The 15,895-nt window shown below is 45.5% G+C and overlaps 1 protein-coding gene across 2 annotated transcripts in view; it reads right to left on the bottom strand.

Annotated features, from left to right (window-relative positions):
- The window catches only part of E2f7 (E2F transcription factor 7), a 40,091-nt gene extending 25,059 nt beyond the window's left edge, over positions 1–15,032 (bottom strand). The window contains exons 1-4 of one of the 2 annotated variants that reach the window (XM_031349235.1): positions 14,687–15,032; positions 13,953–14,045; positions 6,268–6,546; positions 1,354–1,522 (exon numbers count right to left, since the gene is read on the bottom strand). In XM_031349235.1, the coding sequence (XP_031205095.1) occupies positions 1,354–1,522; positions 6,268–6,546; positions 13,953–14,045 (541 nt within the window). In that variant the 5' untranslated portion in view covers positions 14,687–15,032. The remainder of the gene's footprint in view (positions 1–1,353; positions 1,523–6,267; positions 6,547–13,952; positions 14,046–14,686) is intronic. The other variant, XM_031349234.1, reaches the window with a different exon arrangement.
- Between the last annotated feature and the right edge of the window lie 863 nt (positions 15,033–15,895).

Genomic DNA, 15,895 nt, shown 5'->3' with positions numbered 1-15,895 from the left:
CCCCCTCAAATGTGTCATCTTTGTGTTCTGCAACACTAAGACCATTGCAAAACCTCTAGGGGAAAATGAGTATATGGTAGGCAGGTGGGAACAGGGGAGACTTCACAAACCCTGATGAGGATGCTGGATGATCTGGTAGTTTACCCTCATTTTCTGCAAGACTGGTTTCTGAGACTTCTGCCAGGACTGAGTGAAGCTTGTTAATCTTATTCGCCCAACTCTGAGACCTCTCTCCAAGTTTATGTTACAGACAAGAAAAGGTTCTCTCAGTTAGTGCAAGCTGGGAAAGTTCAGAGCCAGGCCCTCCCTGCCTACCTAGCCCCCAGTCTTCCTTAGCTACCAGTTCAGGTGACTCCCACTGGGCTACGGAAGATACAAGCTATTGGCCATTCATTTAGCTTCCTCCCCTCAAATACTCCTCCTTAGGTAAAAGGTCCTTGTTTTTTTAAGTGGATACCCCCTAAACCTCCAGATTGGCAGGATTTCTATGTAATGACTGTCAGCAAGTCGATCATCCTAAAACCAAATGCAGTCCCTGTCCACTAGGGGTCTCTCTTCCAAAGCAGCTGTGTACATGTTTACAGCTGTGCAGGGCAGCACACTCCACACGTGCTCCTGCCACGCGCACATGTGCATTCTTCTTTGTTAGGAAGCTCAGCTCTTTGAGTTACATCCAGCTGCGCATCCCTTGTCCTAAAAGGCTCTCAGTGGGGCTCACAGGGAGGCGGTCGAGCACTGTGTTCTTGCTTTCCATTCTATTTTCTACAGGAAGTAACGCTAGCTCCAAACTCTTAGAGGCATTGTTAAAGAGCAAGATATCTGCAATTTTCCTTGAGATGGGGGTTCCCGGAGTACTCTAGGCTGGCTCCAAATTTATAGTCCCACCTCTGTCTCAAAAGTACTGGGATTATGGGTATGTACCATCACACCCAGCTTCTATTTTTACATCCTGAAATAAGAACTTAAGATGAGACTAATCTGCAATGTAAGTGTAAAAATACTACCTTTTACCATTAAACACATTTTCCTCCTGTAGGATTTAGTGGCTAAACCCACTTTGTACATGTTAAGCAAATTCTCTACCACGAAGCCATAGTTTTGATCCCCACATTTTTAAGGTTAAAAACGCAGAGTTCCTGCTTGGCTCTTTAGGTCTAGGCTTCCTTGAATTCTACGCACGATGAAGGGAGATTTGGTGGTGATGGGGGCAGCTCTGCCCCCACCCCTGTCCTTATCCTCTTACAGGGCCCCTCTGTCACTAAACAAGGGTACTTGATGTCTCTGGCCCACCCGAGGTAACCGGCTTCCCACCGTCACAGACAGCAGGTCTCCAGGCTATGGGGTGATACATACCAAGACTGACAGCGACCTCATCTAGGGAGATGGTGGTCTTCTCTGTTGACAAGGGGTAACTCGGATAGCGAGCTAGAAACTTCTGGCACAGCAGCCCCAAGCTCTTCTGTTTCCTGCTTGGCCTTTGCTTTTCATACTCATCCACAGCCCCGTCACCAACCACGTCAAGCTGCAGGGGGCAGACAGAAGGAAGTGGGGGGAAGATGTCAAGGTCACCACCCTAACTGCTGATGCTGGAAAGCCGTTGGCAAAGTGACCCCAGTACAAGCTGGTCAAGATTCCAGTGAAAACAAGATTCGACCATTGGTCTAAGACTACTCAAACAGCAGTCTCATCTCTACCTACACTTAAACAGGTCTCTGTTGAAAATAAAAAGGCTTTCAACAAACAGACCCAATGAGAAACGTGGTATGATTATCTCAATAGATTCAGAAAAAGGCGCTTGATAAATTTCATGCTGCACATTCATGAAAATACAAAAGCTATTATCTGGCTAGCTGAGAAACTTCAGAAGTATCCTTTTAAAACCGGGAAAGCAATAAGGATACCGTGATGATTTGTATATGTTCATCCCAGGGAGTGGCACTATTAGAAGGTGTGGCCCTGTTGGAGTTGGTGTGTCACTGTGGGTGTGGGCTTTAAAACCCTCATCCTAGCTGCCTGGAAGTCAGTATTCTGCTAGCAGCCTTCAGATGAAGATGTAGAACTCTCAGCTCCTCCTACATCATGCCTGTATGGATGCTGCCCTGCTCCTGCCTTGATGATAATGGACTGAACCTCTGAACCTGTAAGCCAACCCCAATTAAATGTTGTCCTTATAAGAGTTGCCTTGGTCATGGTGTCTGTTCACAGCAGTAAAACCCTCAGACATATAGATACCCAAAGTCCCTGCCCTTTTCTGGGTTATGTGGGAAATTGTAGTGAGTATGTTAGGACAGTAAGCAGAAACCGAGGCAAAGGACTGGAAACCACAAACAAACCCTCTCCATCCTGAGAAGAATATGACCGCTCCCTCAAAAAAAAAAAAAACCTAAAAAATTAGAGAAATTATCAAGATAGTTGAGTATGAGAAGAAATGTTTTAAACCCAAACTGCACACCTTTAATCCTAGCACTTCAGTGGCAGTGGCAGGTGAATCTCTATGAGTTTGAGGCCAGCCTGGTCTACAGAGAGTTCCAGAACAGTCAAGGCTACACAGAGAAAACGATGTTTTGAAAAAACAAAAAACCCAATCTAAACCAAACAAAACACACAAAAGAATCCAAATAAACAAAACCAACCAATTAAACAAAAACCCAAACTGCATTCCTGTATAGCAGAGAAAAATAACCTCAAAAGATTATATATAACGTCGATGAAAATGATAAAGGTTCTAGGAGTAAACTGAATAAATTTTCAAGATCTTAGAGTAGGCTGGGCAGTGGTGGCGCACGCCTTTGATCCCAGCACTTGGGAGGCAGAGGCAGGCAGATTTCTGAGTTCGAGGCCAGGCTGGTCTACAGAGTGAGTTCCAGGACAGCCAAGGCTACACAGAGAAACCCTGTCTCAGAAAAAAAAAAAAAAAAAAAAAAAAAAAAAAAAAAAAAAAATCTTAGAGTAGCAGTTTTTAACCTCCTTGGCAAACTTATATCTCTAAAAATATTTACACTGTTGTTCATAACAGGAGCAAAATTACAGTTATAAAGTATCAATAGAATAACTTTATGTTTGGAGGTCACCAAAGCAGAAGAAAATAAATTGGAATGGAAAAAAAAATCTTAAAAAAAGAGAAAAGGCCCTAATATAAAACCATGTTAAACTTAAGAGCTTTGTGAGCTGAGAACTAACAGAAAGGAAACAAAACAAAACAAACCCAACAGAACCAAGATATATGTGTCATATATACCACAAGTAACTAGTGATAGTTTAGTGTCTAGAATATAAACCATCTCCTAGAAATCACCATGAGAAAGGAAAGCAACCCAATTCAAATAGGCACACACAAAGAGGCATCACAAGAAGAGGAAGAAATCCACCGTGGCTGGCCATCACCTGGACCATCTAATCTAATGAGCTAGAGTCAAGAGAAAACCAGTGGATGCCACAGAGAGACACACAGTAAGTACCTCGACAGACTAATAAATGACAATTGCAGAGGAGACATGGGTCAATCAATGTTTTACACACCTAGTGGAGACAGGCAGGTGCCGGGGAAGCAATGTGGCACCAAACGCCCCATGAATGTATACACGGCCAATGACAGCCCGTCCACTAATGGGGGATAGATATAGTAATTCTCACACTTTGTGCTCACAGGATCACTGTGTGTTCCTGAAAACTACCGAGGACCTCACAGAGCTTTCTCTTCATGTGAGTCTTTTGATTTTTGTTACTGTTGTTGGTTTTGAGAAAGGGGTTTTCTGTGTGTGTGAAGCCCAAGATTTCCTGGAATTCACTCTGTAGACCAGATGCTAGCCCTGAACTCACAAAGATCTGCCTGCGCCTGCCTCTGCCTCCTGAGTGCTGGGATTGAAGGTGGTGGCCGGAGTGAGTTCCATCGATTGATCTTTAATATAGTAGAAAATAAAGAGATACCTATGCTGCTGATAATGTGCTGACTAAAAATGCAAACTCAGCAGGGGTAGTGGCACAGGCCTTTAATCCCAGCACTTGGGTGCAGACATAGGTGGATCTCTGTGAGTTTGAGGCCAGCTTGTTCTACATAATGAGTTTCAGGATAGCCAGAGCTACATAGTAAGGCCCTGTCCTGAAAAAACAAAATAAAACAGAGGGAAAAAAAACCCCCAAAACATAAAAACGCAAACCCAAGACGACCACGCATTATAATAGTTTCAATTTTACAAAGCTTTAAACCCCAATAGAATAGCCCAAGCAAGTCTTGCAAGACTTGCAGATATAACAGATTGACTTAAAGATGGCACTTAGCCACAATCACTTGTGATTTGTGAGCTGGGCTTCCTGTGGTTGTCAAAACACATAAAATCCAGAGAGGAGGCCAAGGAGCAGACGAGACACAAAGAGGAATTATGAACCATTTCTGGCACCAAGCATAAAGGAATTGTTCTCAATTCTGCATTATTTGTATCTAGCTACCCAGAAGAATTCACTGTAGAAGCATGAATAGTAGATTAAACTCATTTTGCTCTGTTAGCTTCAAGTTATAATTTGAGATATATTTTCTTCTTCTTTCCCAATTTCTGTGTTTCTGGCAAATTTTACAGCTTAAAAAAATCCAGCAAAAAGGGGGGAAAATAGCTGAAAAGACTCCAATTTGCAAGTCATTTTTTCTTGGGAGAGAGGTCTCAGAATAAGTTTCGTGAGAGTGAAAATGACTGATTGTTAAGTCTTTTAAAAACAGTATGAATATGCTGTTTATTGAGCAACCCTACTTCTTCATGGGGAATGTGATTTAAAGATGGCCTAAGAACCTCTGCAGTGATGGCTGGGCATGTGGCTTGGTGACAGAGGACTTGCCTACTAATTATAAAGCCCTCGGTTAAATCACTAGGCTATGGAGGTTTGAACGAGAACAGTCCCCATTGGCTCACATATGAATGCTTAGTCATCAAGAAACGCAGCACTGTTTGAAAAGGATTAGGAGGCATGGCCTTGTTGGAAGTTTGTCTCTGGGGGTGGACTTTAAGGTTTCAAAAGCCCACACCAGGTCCAGTGCCTCCCTCTTCTCTAGAAGATCAGGGTGTCCCTCTCAAGTTATTTCTCCAGTGCCATGTGCCTCCGTGCTCCTCTTGACGATAATGGACTAAGCCTCTGAGACTGTAAGCAAGTCTCAATTAAATGCTTTCTTTTATAAGAGAAAAATAAAAATAAGAGGGTAAGACCTCATCACCTCCACCATTCCTTTCCTGCACATTACAGTACAGCAGAGAGTCGTGATTGCTAGATGGCAGCCAAAATAGGTCATTTATGGCATCTATTCACAGCAAGAGAACAGCGATTAAGACAGCAGAGTGCACACACGCTTGTGTTGGTACACACCCGTCCTACCTCCCCACATACCCACACTCAACTAATCAACCAACAACAAAATAGCAGTGCTTAAAAAAAAAAAAAAATCCAAGTGGAGGGACAGGGATATGAACCCACAGTTAAAATTCCTGACCCAGAATTGTTCCTGTCTAAAAGAACTGCAGGGACAAAAATGAAGAGACTGAAAGAAAGGAGGTCCAGTGACCGTGTTCCCACTTGGGATCCATCTCATGGAGGTAGGTGCACCAAGGCCTGACACTGTAACTGATACTATGATGTGTTTACAGACTTTGAGAGGCCCTAGTAGCAGCTGACTGAGACAGATGCAGATCCTTACAACCAACCAGTGATCTTAAGTCAAGGACCCCTAGAGTTGAACTGGGGGAAGGATTGAAGAAGCTGAAGGGAAGGACAACCCCAAGGAGGTCCCAGAGACTGAGCCACTGACCAGCAGCCACGGGCTGGTTGGTGGCCCCTGGCACAAATATAGCAGAAGTCTGCCTGGTCAGGCCTCAGTAGGAGAAGACGCACCTAATCCTCAAGAGACTTGAGGGTCCAGGAAAGGGGGAGGTCTGGTGGTGGTGGGTGGGAACATCTTCTCAGAGGCAAAGGGGGAGGAGGAATATGAGGAACTGTGGGAGGGGAACTGAGCGAGGCCCATGACTGGAATGTAAATAAATAATTTAAATAAAAAAAAATCCAAATTTCTCTATTAGATCAAATTTCTATTAATTATTTTTTAAGATTTGGTTTGGTTAAGGGAGGAAAGCAATCAATTATGAAAAATAAGAATCTGAGCAAAAATCCAGCCGTTAACAAACGATGCCATTTAACGAACGCTGTTCGACCAGACAGGTATGGTGCGACTTTTAAATGATCACATAAACCTGTGAAGTTTTACAGAGCCCTCCGAGCACAGCTCATTACCTGCAGGGAGTTCGAGAATGCATCCTCCTTATTCTCAATGGGTCTGAACAGCTCCTTTTTCTTCTCCCGGTCTCTTATGTCTGGGCTGGCTGCACTGATGAGCATCTTCAGGTTGGCTGTGGGTGTCCAGGGCTCCACCTGCGGCTGCCTGTCCACAGGCTTTACTGGAGTAATTGGGTTTCTCTCTGGAGTAAAGAGTCTTTGCTTTGATAGGTCGATTGGCTCGTTTTTCATTGGTGTCTTTGGGGTCATCCTTGATCGGTCGACAAATATATTTTCCTATTTCAAACACAGAGAACTCTTTAGCAAGGGCCAAGAAAGGGCAGGTATCTGTTAAGGGTACAGAGTATGTTCCACTTAGACTTGGAAATTCACGTAGACTACACATTCAAGGTCGGAAAGAACCGACGCTGGATAAATGGATAGAGAGCTCCATGGGCATTGAACACTGGCTCCAAGGAAACTCATTACATCTGCTACTTTTTTTGCACATATTTTTCATGAAGTGTTGGTAAGAGAAGTCACAAATGTATCCATCACCAACAGATGCTTGTAATAGCTGAAATGAGAAGGCCAACTGAGTCTTTTTCTGCTTTACAGGACCGTATTTTTTAAAACCCTACTTACAAGTTTGCATTCACCATTGAAGAACGATTATGCCTTGGTAGTTCCATGTTCAAAAGCAACCTGTAACAGGACTAGTTAAAGGGAGAGCAGCCAACAAAATACCATTGTAAGCTACCCTGAGGGCCGCCTGATGTGTTCTGAGCAGTGTTTCTCCAACCATTCACAGCGAAGGACTGGTGTTTTGCTTGTTTATATTGCTTTGTATTTCCTGAGTCCCGCATCCTGCCAAGTGACCCTTATCTCACAGGACTAGTGTGGAATTTCCACCACGCATGATTGACCCTTTGAGTTTGTCACTTAAACCAACCTACAGCCTCTACAACAAGTGAGACCTCCAGTACGTCATAAGCTTAGATGCCCCAAAGGTAGTATCAAATTGCTCCGTGCCAAGGTTTTGCCTTTCAACTTTTGCAATCTTGAAACAGTTTGTGTAGAACCACCTGACTTAGACAATTATAAAAAAGGGTTCAAAATGAGCCCATGATACAACAAAACAAAAAACCCTCAACAGCATAAAGAGCCCACATTTGGATCCAAGTAACGGAAGCAAGCATCTTTCCACTGTTTTTCACCATTCGAAAGCAGGAAGATTCTTCCCTTCCTCTAGTGGAATTCTCTTCCTGTCAATAGTGACTCAGATAATGAAAAAGGAGGAAGAGTCAGCATCTCACACTGGCTGATCAGTGCTTAAAACAGTCCTGTTCTGAACAGAGGTAGAAGACTAGGAGAAACTGGTGCTTGTGTCCAAAGGCTCTGGTCGGTAGAAATGACAGTGGCCCCCACGGACTCTTAGGGAGTGGCATCACTGGAGGCGTGGCCTTGTTAGAAGACGTGTCAGTGAGGGGTGGGCTATGAGGTTTCAGAAGCTCAAACCAGGCCCAGTAACTCTCTCTTCCTCAAACCAGGCCCAGTAACTCTCTCTTCCTGCTGCCTGAAATCTGGATGTAGAACTCTCAGCTACCTTTCCGGCACTATGTCTACCTGCACTCCACTATGCTTCCTGCCATGATGATAATGGACTAAACATCTGAACTGTAAGCCAGCTCCAATCAAATGCTTTCCTTTGTAAGATTTGCTGTGGTCATGGTGTCTCTTCACAGCAATAAAAAGCCTTAACTAAGTCACAGGCCAACCACTCTTGTTCGTTGGGTCAGCAGAAGCTGTGGATTAGCTATGGTGACAGACATTCTCTTGTACTATAATGTGCCAGGAAGGAGCAGTGGAGCTGAGTTAGCAGCAGCAGGCAGTCAATGATCCTAGAGAGTCATTCAGTTCGGCTAACAAGTCCCCGCTAGTGAGCCATTGTGACGGTGCCCACAAGGGAACCCTCAAGAGAAATGATGGGAGTGTTTAGTACACGTCACACCTGTTTCCTGGACTTGTATCAATTCCTAATCTAATTCTCCGACATAGGTACTATGATTGTTTGTATATGCTTTGGCTAGGGAGCGGCACTATTAGGAGGTGTGGCCTTGTTGGAGTAGGTGTGTCACTCGCTGTGAGCATGGGTTTAATACCCTAGTCCTAGCTGCCTAGAATTGAGTCTTCTCTTAGCAGCCTTCCGATGAAGATGCAGACCTCTCAGCTCCTCCTGCACCCCTTCCTGGATGCTGCCATGCTTCTGCCTTGATGATAATGGACTGAACCTCAGAACCTGTAAGCCAGCCTTAATTAAATGTTGCCCTTATAAGAGTTGCCTTGGTCATGGTATCTGTTCACAGCAGTAAAACCCTAACTAAGACAGATACTATTGTTTATTCCAATTTATGGATGAAGTTATACAATCACGGGTATAGAGGTTAAATAAGTTGCTTGGAGTTGTATACAGTAGCCTGTGTGGAAATCTGAGCACATGAAAGGCGGCCAAGAGAAATTTCTAAAAATGGTGTATCTATACAGGAGCTCATTCTGGGTGTAAATTAGAAGGAAACTATCTTTTTCTAAGTTCCAGAAAAGGTGCCCAGTGTGCATGGAAAAGCATCATGGGGGAGTGGCTATGCATGCAGGATCTCAGGCCAGCAGGCAAGCTCCTCCTGTTTCAATTACAGTATTTCAGCTAAATGTATTCAACTGAAAAAGTTCATAAAAATACCAACCTCAAGGGTTCAACTTAGCTATCACCTCCTCCCACCCCTCTGGTTCCCATTCTCTCCCATTATTTGCCTGGGCACACAGCCCCAATAGAATACAGCAGCACACTGCATTTCTCCTTAGCTTCCTGAATGTATGTCTTGACTCAGCAATGAGCCAGGTGTTGAATGAACTCTATGTTTTGCCAAAAGGTACCCTCAAGGCACAAGGTGTGTCCCGGGCTTATGAGTAGACAGATTTACCCTCCTTCCCTTCTGTTTCCGGGGGTACATGTCCATACAGGAATGAGTTCTTAAGTTTCTCTGCAGTGACGGAGCAATTCAGAATGAACAATTTCTTCATAGGCAGATGCAGTTTTAGTAGAGTTTATGTGAGAAACTGTGAGTGAAGCTGGGTAATGTGGTGGATTAGGATTGTATCACACCTGTGCTGGCTGGTCTTATGTCAACGTGACACAAATTAGAGTTATCTGAAAAGAGGGAACCTTGAGGAAATGACTCTGTAAGATCCAGCTCTAAGGAATTTTCTTAATTAGTGATTGATGGGGAAGGGCTCAGACTATTGTGGGTGCTGCCACCCCTGGACTGGTGGTTCTGCTTTCTTATAGAAAGTTACGGGGAGCAGGCTGGTAAGCAGCATCCCTCCATAGCCTCTGCATCAGCTCCTGCCTCCAGGTTCCTGCACTGTTTGATTTCCTGACTTATTTCAATGATGAACAGTGACATGGAATTGTAAGCCATAAACTCTTTCCTCCCCAACTTGGTTTTTGGTCATGGTTTTGCTGCAGCAATAGAAAGCCTAACTAAGATAACACCTCTACATCAACATTTACTAAAAATTGGAAAAAAGAACTGTGTTGTGAGGTCTTAGGTGGGCAAGAAAGTGAGCTATGATCTACTTTACACTCTGTGTTCCCTGTCTGTACTGCTGTCTGGACACTGTGCGGCAGAGCAAAATGGGATTAGAAGAGTTCAGACCTGGTTATTCGTTCTACTTGGTTCCATGTTTCCATATACATACATGTATATATATGTATATATGTATATGTGTGTGTGTGTGTGTGTGTGTGTGTGTTTGTGTATGTGTGAATATGGGGCTCAGACTAATTACCAAGGGTTTCTAGTAAGGTGTGGCCTACTCATATGGTAAACTCTGTTTGTAACCAGGTCTCTTCAGGAATGACTGAGTCATTTTCCCAGCTGTTGGAAGCCATGCCAACAACACATGCCCTTGGCTGGATTGCCTTGGCTAAAGAGGGCCCATGAGCCCAGGACCACACCCATTCCTGGGAGGCCAACACTGAACTCAGTGACTGGTAAAAGTCCTCCTAGCAAGCAAAGATGTGGTGTAACTGCCTCAGGACCACTCAAAGGGGCCACCTTGAATTCCCTGTAGTGTAATCTCAGAATCCCATGACTCACCTGTGCAGCTCAGTTCTGCTCCTTTCCACTCTCTTCCTTCCTTAGCTACAATCCTGGGCACTCACAAGTCTCCTGCCCATGGAACTCAAGTGGGATCTGGTGGCTAGGAAATCTAACCTGCACCATCTTGGCCATCACTTCAGTCAGAGAGCCCAGAGAAACGTAAGCCATGAAAAGGTTTCAGAGCTCTCAGATATGAAGGAGGCAATAAACCTGGGTTCTGCCACAAAGTCACTGTGAGTATCTCAGATAATACTCTGAGCCATCTATGAAACGCTATGTAAGTGCACATCTTTATTAATAAGTACTGGTGTTATGACTATGGGGAATTTTGCTGTATAGTGCCACAGTGAAGTCTTAGACGCTAAAAGACCTTGGTTTTCAACTTGTTCGTGTCTCTATAGAGCTTTGACTATGCAATCTCAAGTCACATGTGGCCATCAGCTTCGTCGAGAACCTTGATAATAGCTGATTTACCTCCAGTTCCCTCTTCACACACAGCTCACGCTATGTCCCATTGGTTTTCTGCCCTCAGTTATACCCAAGCTCTTCCGCCGAGCACCACTTTCTCTCTAATGCCATACGCAGACCCTTGCCTGATGAAGCCCCACCTGTTGTTAAAGGCTCACTGCAGAGACGCCATGTTAGGAGGTGTCTGGCTAACAACTCTCCTTCCTCCCAGAATACACTTCCTTGAAAGAGCGATCCACACTTGAGGCCTTCCCCCTATCACCTTCCAAGAGGTTTGGCAGTCATTAGTCTCTTCTCATTCTTGGTGTTCACTTGGGTCAGCTCTTGGCTGCCAAATCAAACTGATGCTAAAACCATCTTGCTGATACCCACTGAAGTGGTTAAGGTTGGCAGTGATTCTTGGCTCTATAGAATCTAGACCACAGCTTCCCAGACACTACTCATTCTTTTTTAGCTCTCTCTATTTCTGACTGTACCTTCTCAATCTCCTTCATTGGGCTCCCTTCCCTTCACTCAAAAGAGTCCATATCCAGACTTTCAGCCCCCTTTACTCTCTCTGGACTAGTTCATAAAACTCATAAAGTGCGGCTTTAAGGTCAACCGACATGCTCACAATCCCAAGTTTGGGTCCAAGGCTGTAACTTTTCGAGAATCTACTATCAGGCCATCAGCTGTCTCTTGCACAGAGTCATCTGTCTGGGTAGCACACAGGTACAAGCATATTCCAACCTAAATCCACCTTCTGCCTTAGCTCCTCCTTAAAGAACACACTTGGAAGCTGGGCATGGTGGTATAAGCCTGTTATTCCACCCTCACAATTCTCCTGCCTCAGCCTCCACAGTGCTGAATCACAGGCATCCACCATCAGGTCCTGCACGGTTCCACTTCTTTGTTGGTTTCCCCTCTCCTCACATTCCAGGACCTTAGACGCTTTCCCCCCTAAGCCCAATGCATGGATCAGTAATTTCACAAAGTCCTCTTAGCAGCTCCATCCTTAACACCCACTTCTCTGTCCCAAACTATACCCTTCCTACTTTTGACATTAGTGAGTACAGTGGTCAGGACATACACCAGAACTAAGAACAGTAAAACTGTGTGATAATGTGAAAAAGTTCTGGTTTTGAAACAAGCTTCTCCATGAGTGGTCAGGAGGTGTGTGGATCATACAGTGCATGCAGATCGGGACCACTGTATACATCAAGAAAGAGGTCCTCTAAAGGACACGTGATCCAGGGATCCCTTCCAGGTATCCTCCAGAGGGATCTTAGGAAGGAGTAGCTTTGTCTCATTGGCTTCTGGCCACTCTGGATTTCTCAAAGGCTCAAATCTTATTTCTTTTGTCTGAAACGTTCTTCTCACTAACTCTTTTAGGTAGGTTGAATTTCCTTACTCAATAAGGCTTAACCCAAATCTTACCTCCCCTTGAAGCTTTCCAATGCCTATGCATGTATTTTTCTCCTCTATTCTGTGAGTATAATGTAGTTGGCTACTTTTGCATCTGGGTCTCTGAAAGCCCCTAAGGTGACTAAAGGACAAGTTAAACGTGAAAAACGTATAAAGCTGGGCACTTTAGAAAAATCCAATGGATGAGATTCTAGGCATTGGCTCTGATTTATAAAGGTAACCAACGAACTAAGACAGGTCAGGCGATATTTAACCTTCTTATCCCCGACTTTTGGAACACAAATATTTGCCAAAAGACCTTAAAAATGTATTTATTTGGGGTCATGTAGCTGATAAGTGGCAGAGCAGGAACTCAAACCCAGGTCTCTGTGACTGTAAATTCCATGTCCCCACCATCCTTAGGAAACCTCTGTATCCTTCAGCAGTGGGGAGAGGTCAAAGGGAAAAAGGGAACCCCAATATCCTGAAAAACCACTCTGTTCTCATCTCTTGCCTCCTTTCTGAGCTAAACCCCAACTAATTCATTCTAGTTGGAAGAGATAACCACTTTACCAATCTCTTGGGTCATTTGAATTTCTCTGTACTCTCCTAGGAGAAAACTCATCAGTTACTGAGGCACACTAGAGGAGGGGACCATCAAACCTTGGGGACAGTACTTGGTCAGTCACTGACCAGAAAGAGAAGTGGAGTACTGAGAGGGCAGGCTTCATATATTACACACACACACACACACACACCCCACTTTCTAGGCAGAACTTTCCAAATTACAAAGCAAAACAGAAAAGTTTTTATTTGGGACTGCCAAAACCAAAACTTTGAATATATACATAAGGTGGTAGTCTTAGGTAAATTTTAAAACACTCTCCTTAAAACAATAATGTCTTGGTATACATGTCCCACTCTAACAAACATAATAACTTCCAAATATTGTATAAAGGCAAGTTCTTTGTCAGCAGGCAGGTTCACTGTTGATGCTTATCTAAAACTAACACCTGAAATCCAGAGAGGTTTCAATGCCCAAGGAAGTTTCTACTATAGATTTCTACTCAAGGTTTCTGAAACTGGTTTGTGACATCTGTTTGCTTTTGCTTAAACAATGCTCAGATTACACAGCTATACCTCCTCAACAGGACATCTGCTCTGCATACCCGTGCTGATGCAGGCCAGGGTGGTTTAGACATTGCTGAGTGTGACTCAGTCTATTTGAAGCAGAAGGGCTGTAAACTATTCAGAGTAGCTGATGAGGGTCAGTCACACTGACCCCTGTGTATAGTAGACAAGACTATACAACTCTTGGGAGAAATCTCTGCACTTGGTTCATTAGGAGGAAGATGGTGTTTCTCAGCATTTGGACATTAAATCCGGTATTTATAAACTACAAATTCTGTTCCAGGGAATCAATGTTTCTAATTTCTGCCAAGCATTAGCTTAACCTCCTTGGGAGCTCTAAGCATCACAAACTTTTGGTCACTGCATCCAGACTGTGCCTTGGACTTTAGGAGAGGGTCCCAACACTAATAACTTAATTGGAGCTGAAACAAAGGTTGAAATGGCTCCCTTCTCTAAAAACTCCTCTATCATGGCCATCACAATTATGCTGTATATAAGACGAAAGCTAGGCATCGCCATCCAAAATACGCTAGAGACTATCAAGTATTTATTTGTGCTTACCTTTTGTGCAGTCTCTGCATCTTCAATTGCAAAATCTAGTCTTGTCTGCCTGGGGCTGATCAAGTCTTTTAGTGTTAAACAATTTACCTCCATCTGGAACACACAGTTATATCAGAAAATGATTTTACATTTATTTCCCCCTACAACAACAACAACAAAATGCCACTTGTGAACATCAACGTTCCCTTCCCTAGAGCATTCCGGGATTTTCCAAGAATGCAGACACCCTCCATTCCTTATTAAAACTCACACGAACAAACACTTAAAATATACTTGAAATCACTGGAAATCTGGGAAGTAGAAAAACTGAACAAAACAGTAATCCTTTATGAAAAGCAACAGGCAAAATAGTTACCAAGTAAGGAAGGTGTTAGGCAAATGTCAAGAAAGTTACAGGGTCTCCCAGGTCAGTTAATTTTGGCGCAAAGAACCGGGAGGAATTCAGCTTTGAGTGGGTTTGAACTAGGGGGTAGACTGAAACCCGATCTGGAGACCAACCCATGTGGGAAGCGCTCAGCCCCTCCCTAGGCATCTAAGCACACCCCAAGTGAAACTCTTCCCAGGGAACCCCTAAATCGTGGGAGGGGGAGGGACCAAACCCCTTCACCCAGCGCTGCAGCCAGCACAACCCCGGGGGCACTCGGACCCGGGGCCCGTGGGACCGCAGCCAGGGCGGCGGGTAACCCTTCTCTCATTCCCGCCTCCCCATCCGAGGGGGCCGCACGCTCTCTTACAGTCGCTGCGCGATGGAGGCTCTCTCCGGGGACGCCCGCAGCCGCACGCGTGAGCGGGCAGAGCGCGTAGATCTCAGCGGCCGCCTGGCGACATGGGCAGGGCAGGGTAAGGCTCGCAGATCCTCCGCTCCACCCGCGGTGTCCGCTTAGCGACAGCGTCTCCTACCCGCCTAAGCCAAGCTCCCAGCCCGGGATCGCGGTCCCCGCTAAAACACCTCCTCTGGCGCCTTGAGACTGAATTTGAGCATTCACCAATGCGCGGCGGCCGGCGGGGCGGTGCCGACCAATGGCGCGGCGGCACGGCCCGAAGCCCCGCCCCTCGCTGTCTTGGCGCTCGGCGCCGCGCCTTTCCTCCCCTCCGCCCGCCCGCCCGCTGGATTGTTGTCGCCTCGCCCCCTCCCCCTTCCGGGTACCTGGAGGCGGTGACGCCGGAGCGTTTCCCGCGGGGACGCGGGCGCGGACGCGGGAAGCCAGGGCGGGGCGGCGCGGGCCGGCGCGCTCTCCACGGGGCGCCCTTTTGTTGTAGGGGGACCGACCCCCGCGGGCCCCCGCGCAGCAGATGGAGCAGATCCGCACGCGTAGGGTGCTGCGGACGCCGCCCTGCCCCCAGCAACCTGCGGGAGCGGCGTTGCCCAGACCTGCCAGGGCGGCTCCCTAGCACCGGGCGCCGCCGGGTGACACGTGAACCCTGGTTAGCACCTGGGCTGCGAGCAGATGGCACGCCCGTTAGCCCTGGGAACAACCCCGGCCTCCGCACCAAAGGGTTTTTTTGCAAAGGTCTCCTGGTGTTTCCTTCCCAGAGCTTTAGAAATGGTCTAGGATGTGTTATTAGATAATTTCTGGTCAGGACTAGCTTCGGGGGTGGGGGAGCCGGCAAGACTATCTGGAATATTACTGATTTCTATTAGACCTTTCACTTCCTACGGATTCTTACTTAAAATATGAACCTAAGGAAAGATTGCTATTTTAAGCCCCCCCCCCCCAAACTCATGTTTAGCACCGTTTTGGATTTGCACAAAAACCAAAAAGATTCTTTAAAGAGTTCACACCGCACATCTAGTACCCACTTTAAGCTACTTAAGTAAGTACAGAACATTTGTTAAAGTCACTATTTATTCAGGTTTTCTTTTTACCTAATGCCTTTTATTTCCTGTTCGAGGACATCGCTTTTGTTCACGTCTCCCAAGCTCCTGGTTGAGTTTCTTGTAT

This window comes from Mastomys coucha, unplaced genomic scaffold (assembly GCF_008632895.1).
Source record: "Mastomys coucha isolate ucsf_1 unplaced genomic scaffold, UCSF_Mcou_1 pScaffold4, whole genome shotgun sequence".
In the NCBI taxonomy this organism is placed as follows: Eukaryota; Metazoa; Chordata; class Mammalia; order Rodentia; family Muridae; genus Mastomys; species Mastomys coucha.
The sequence above is the reverse complement of the archived record's forward strand: the minus strand, read 5'-3'. Positions and strand labels throughout refer to the sequence as shown.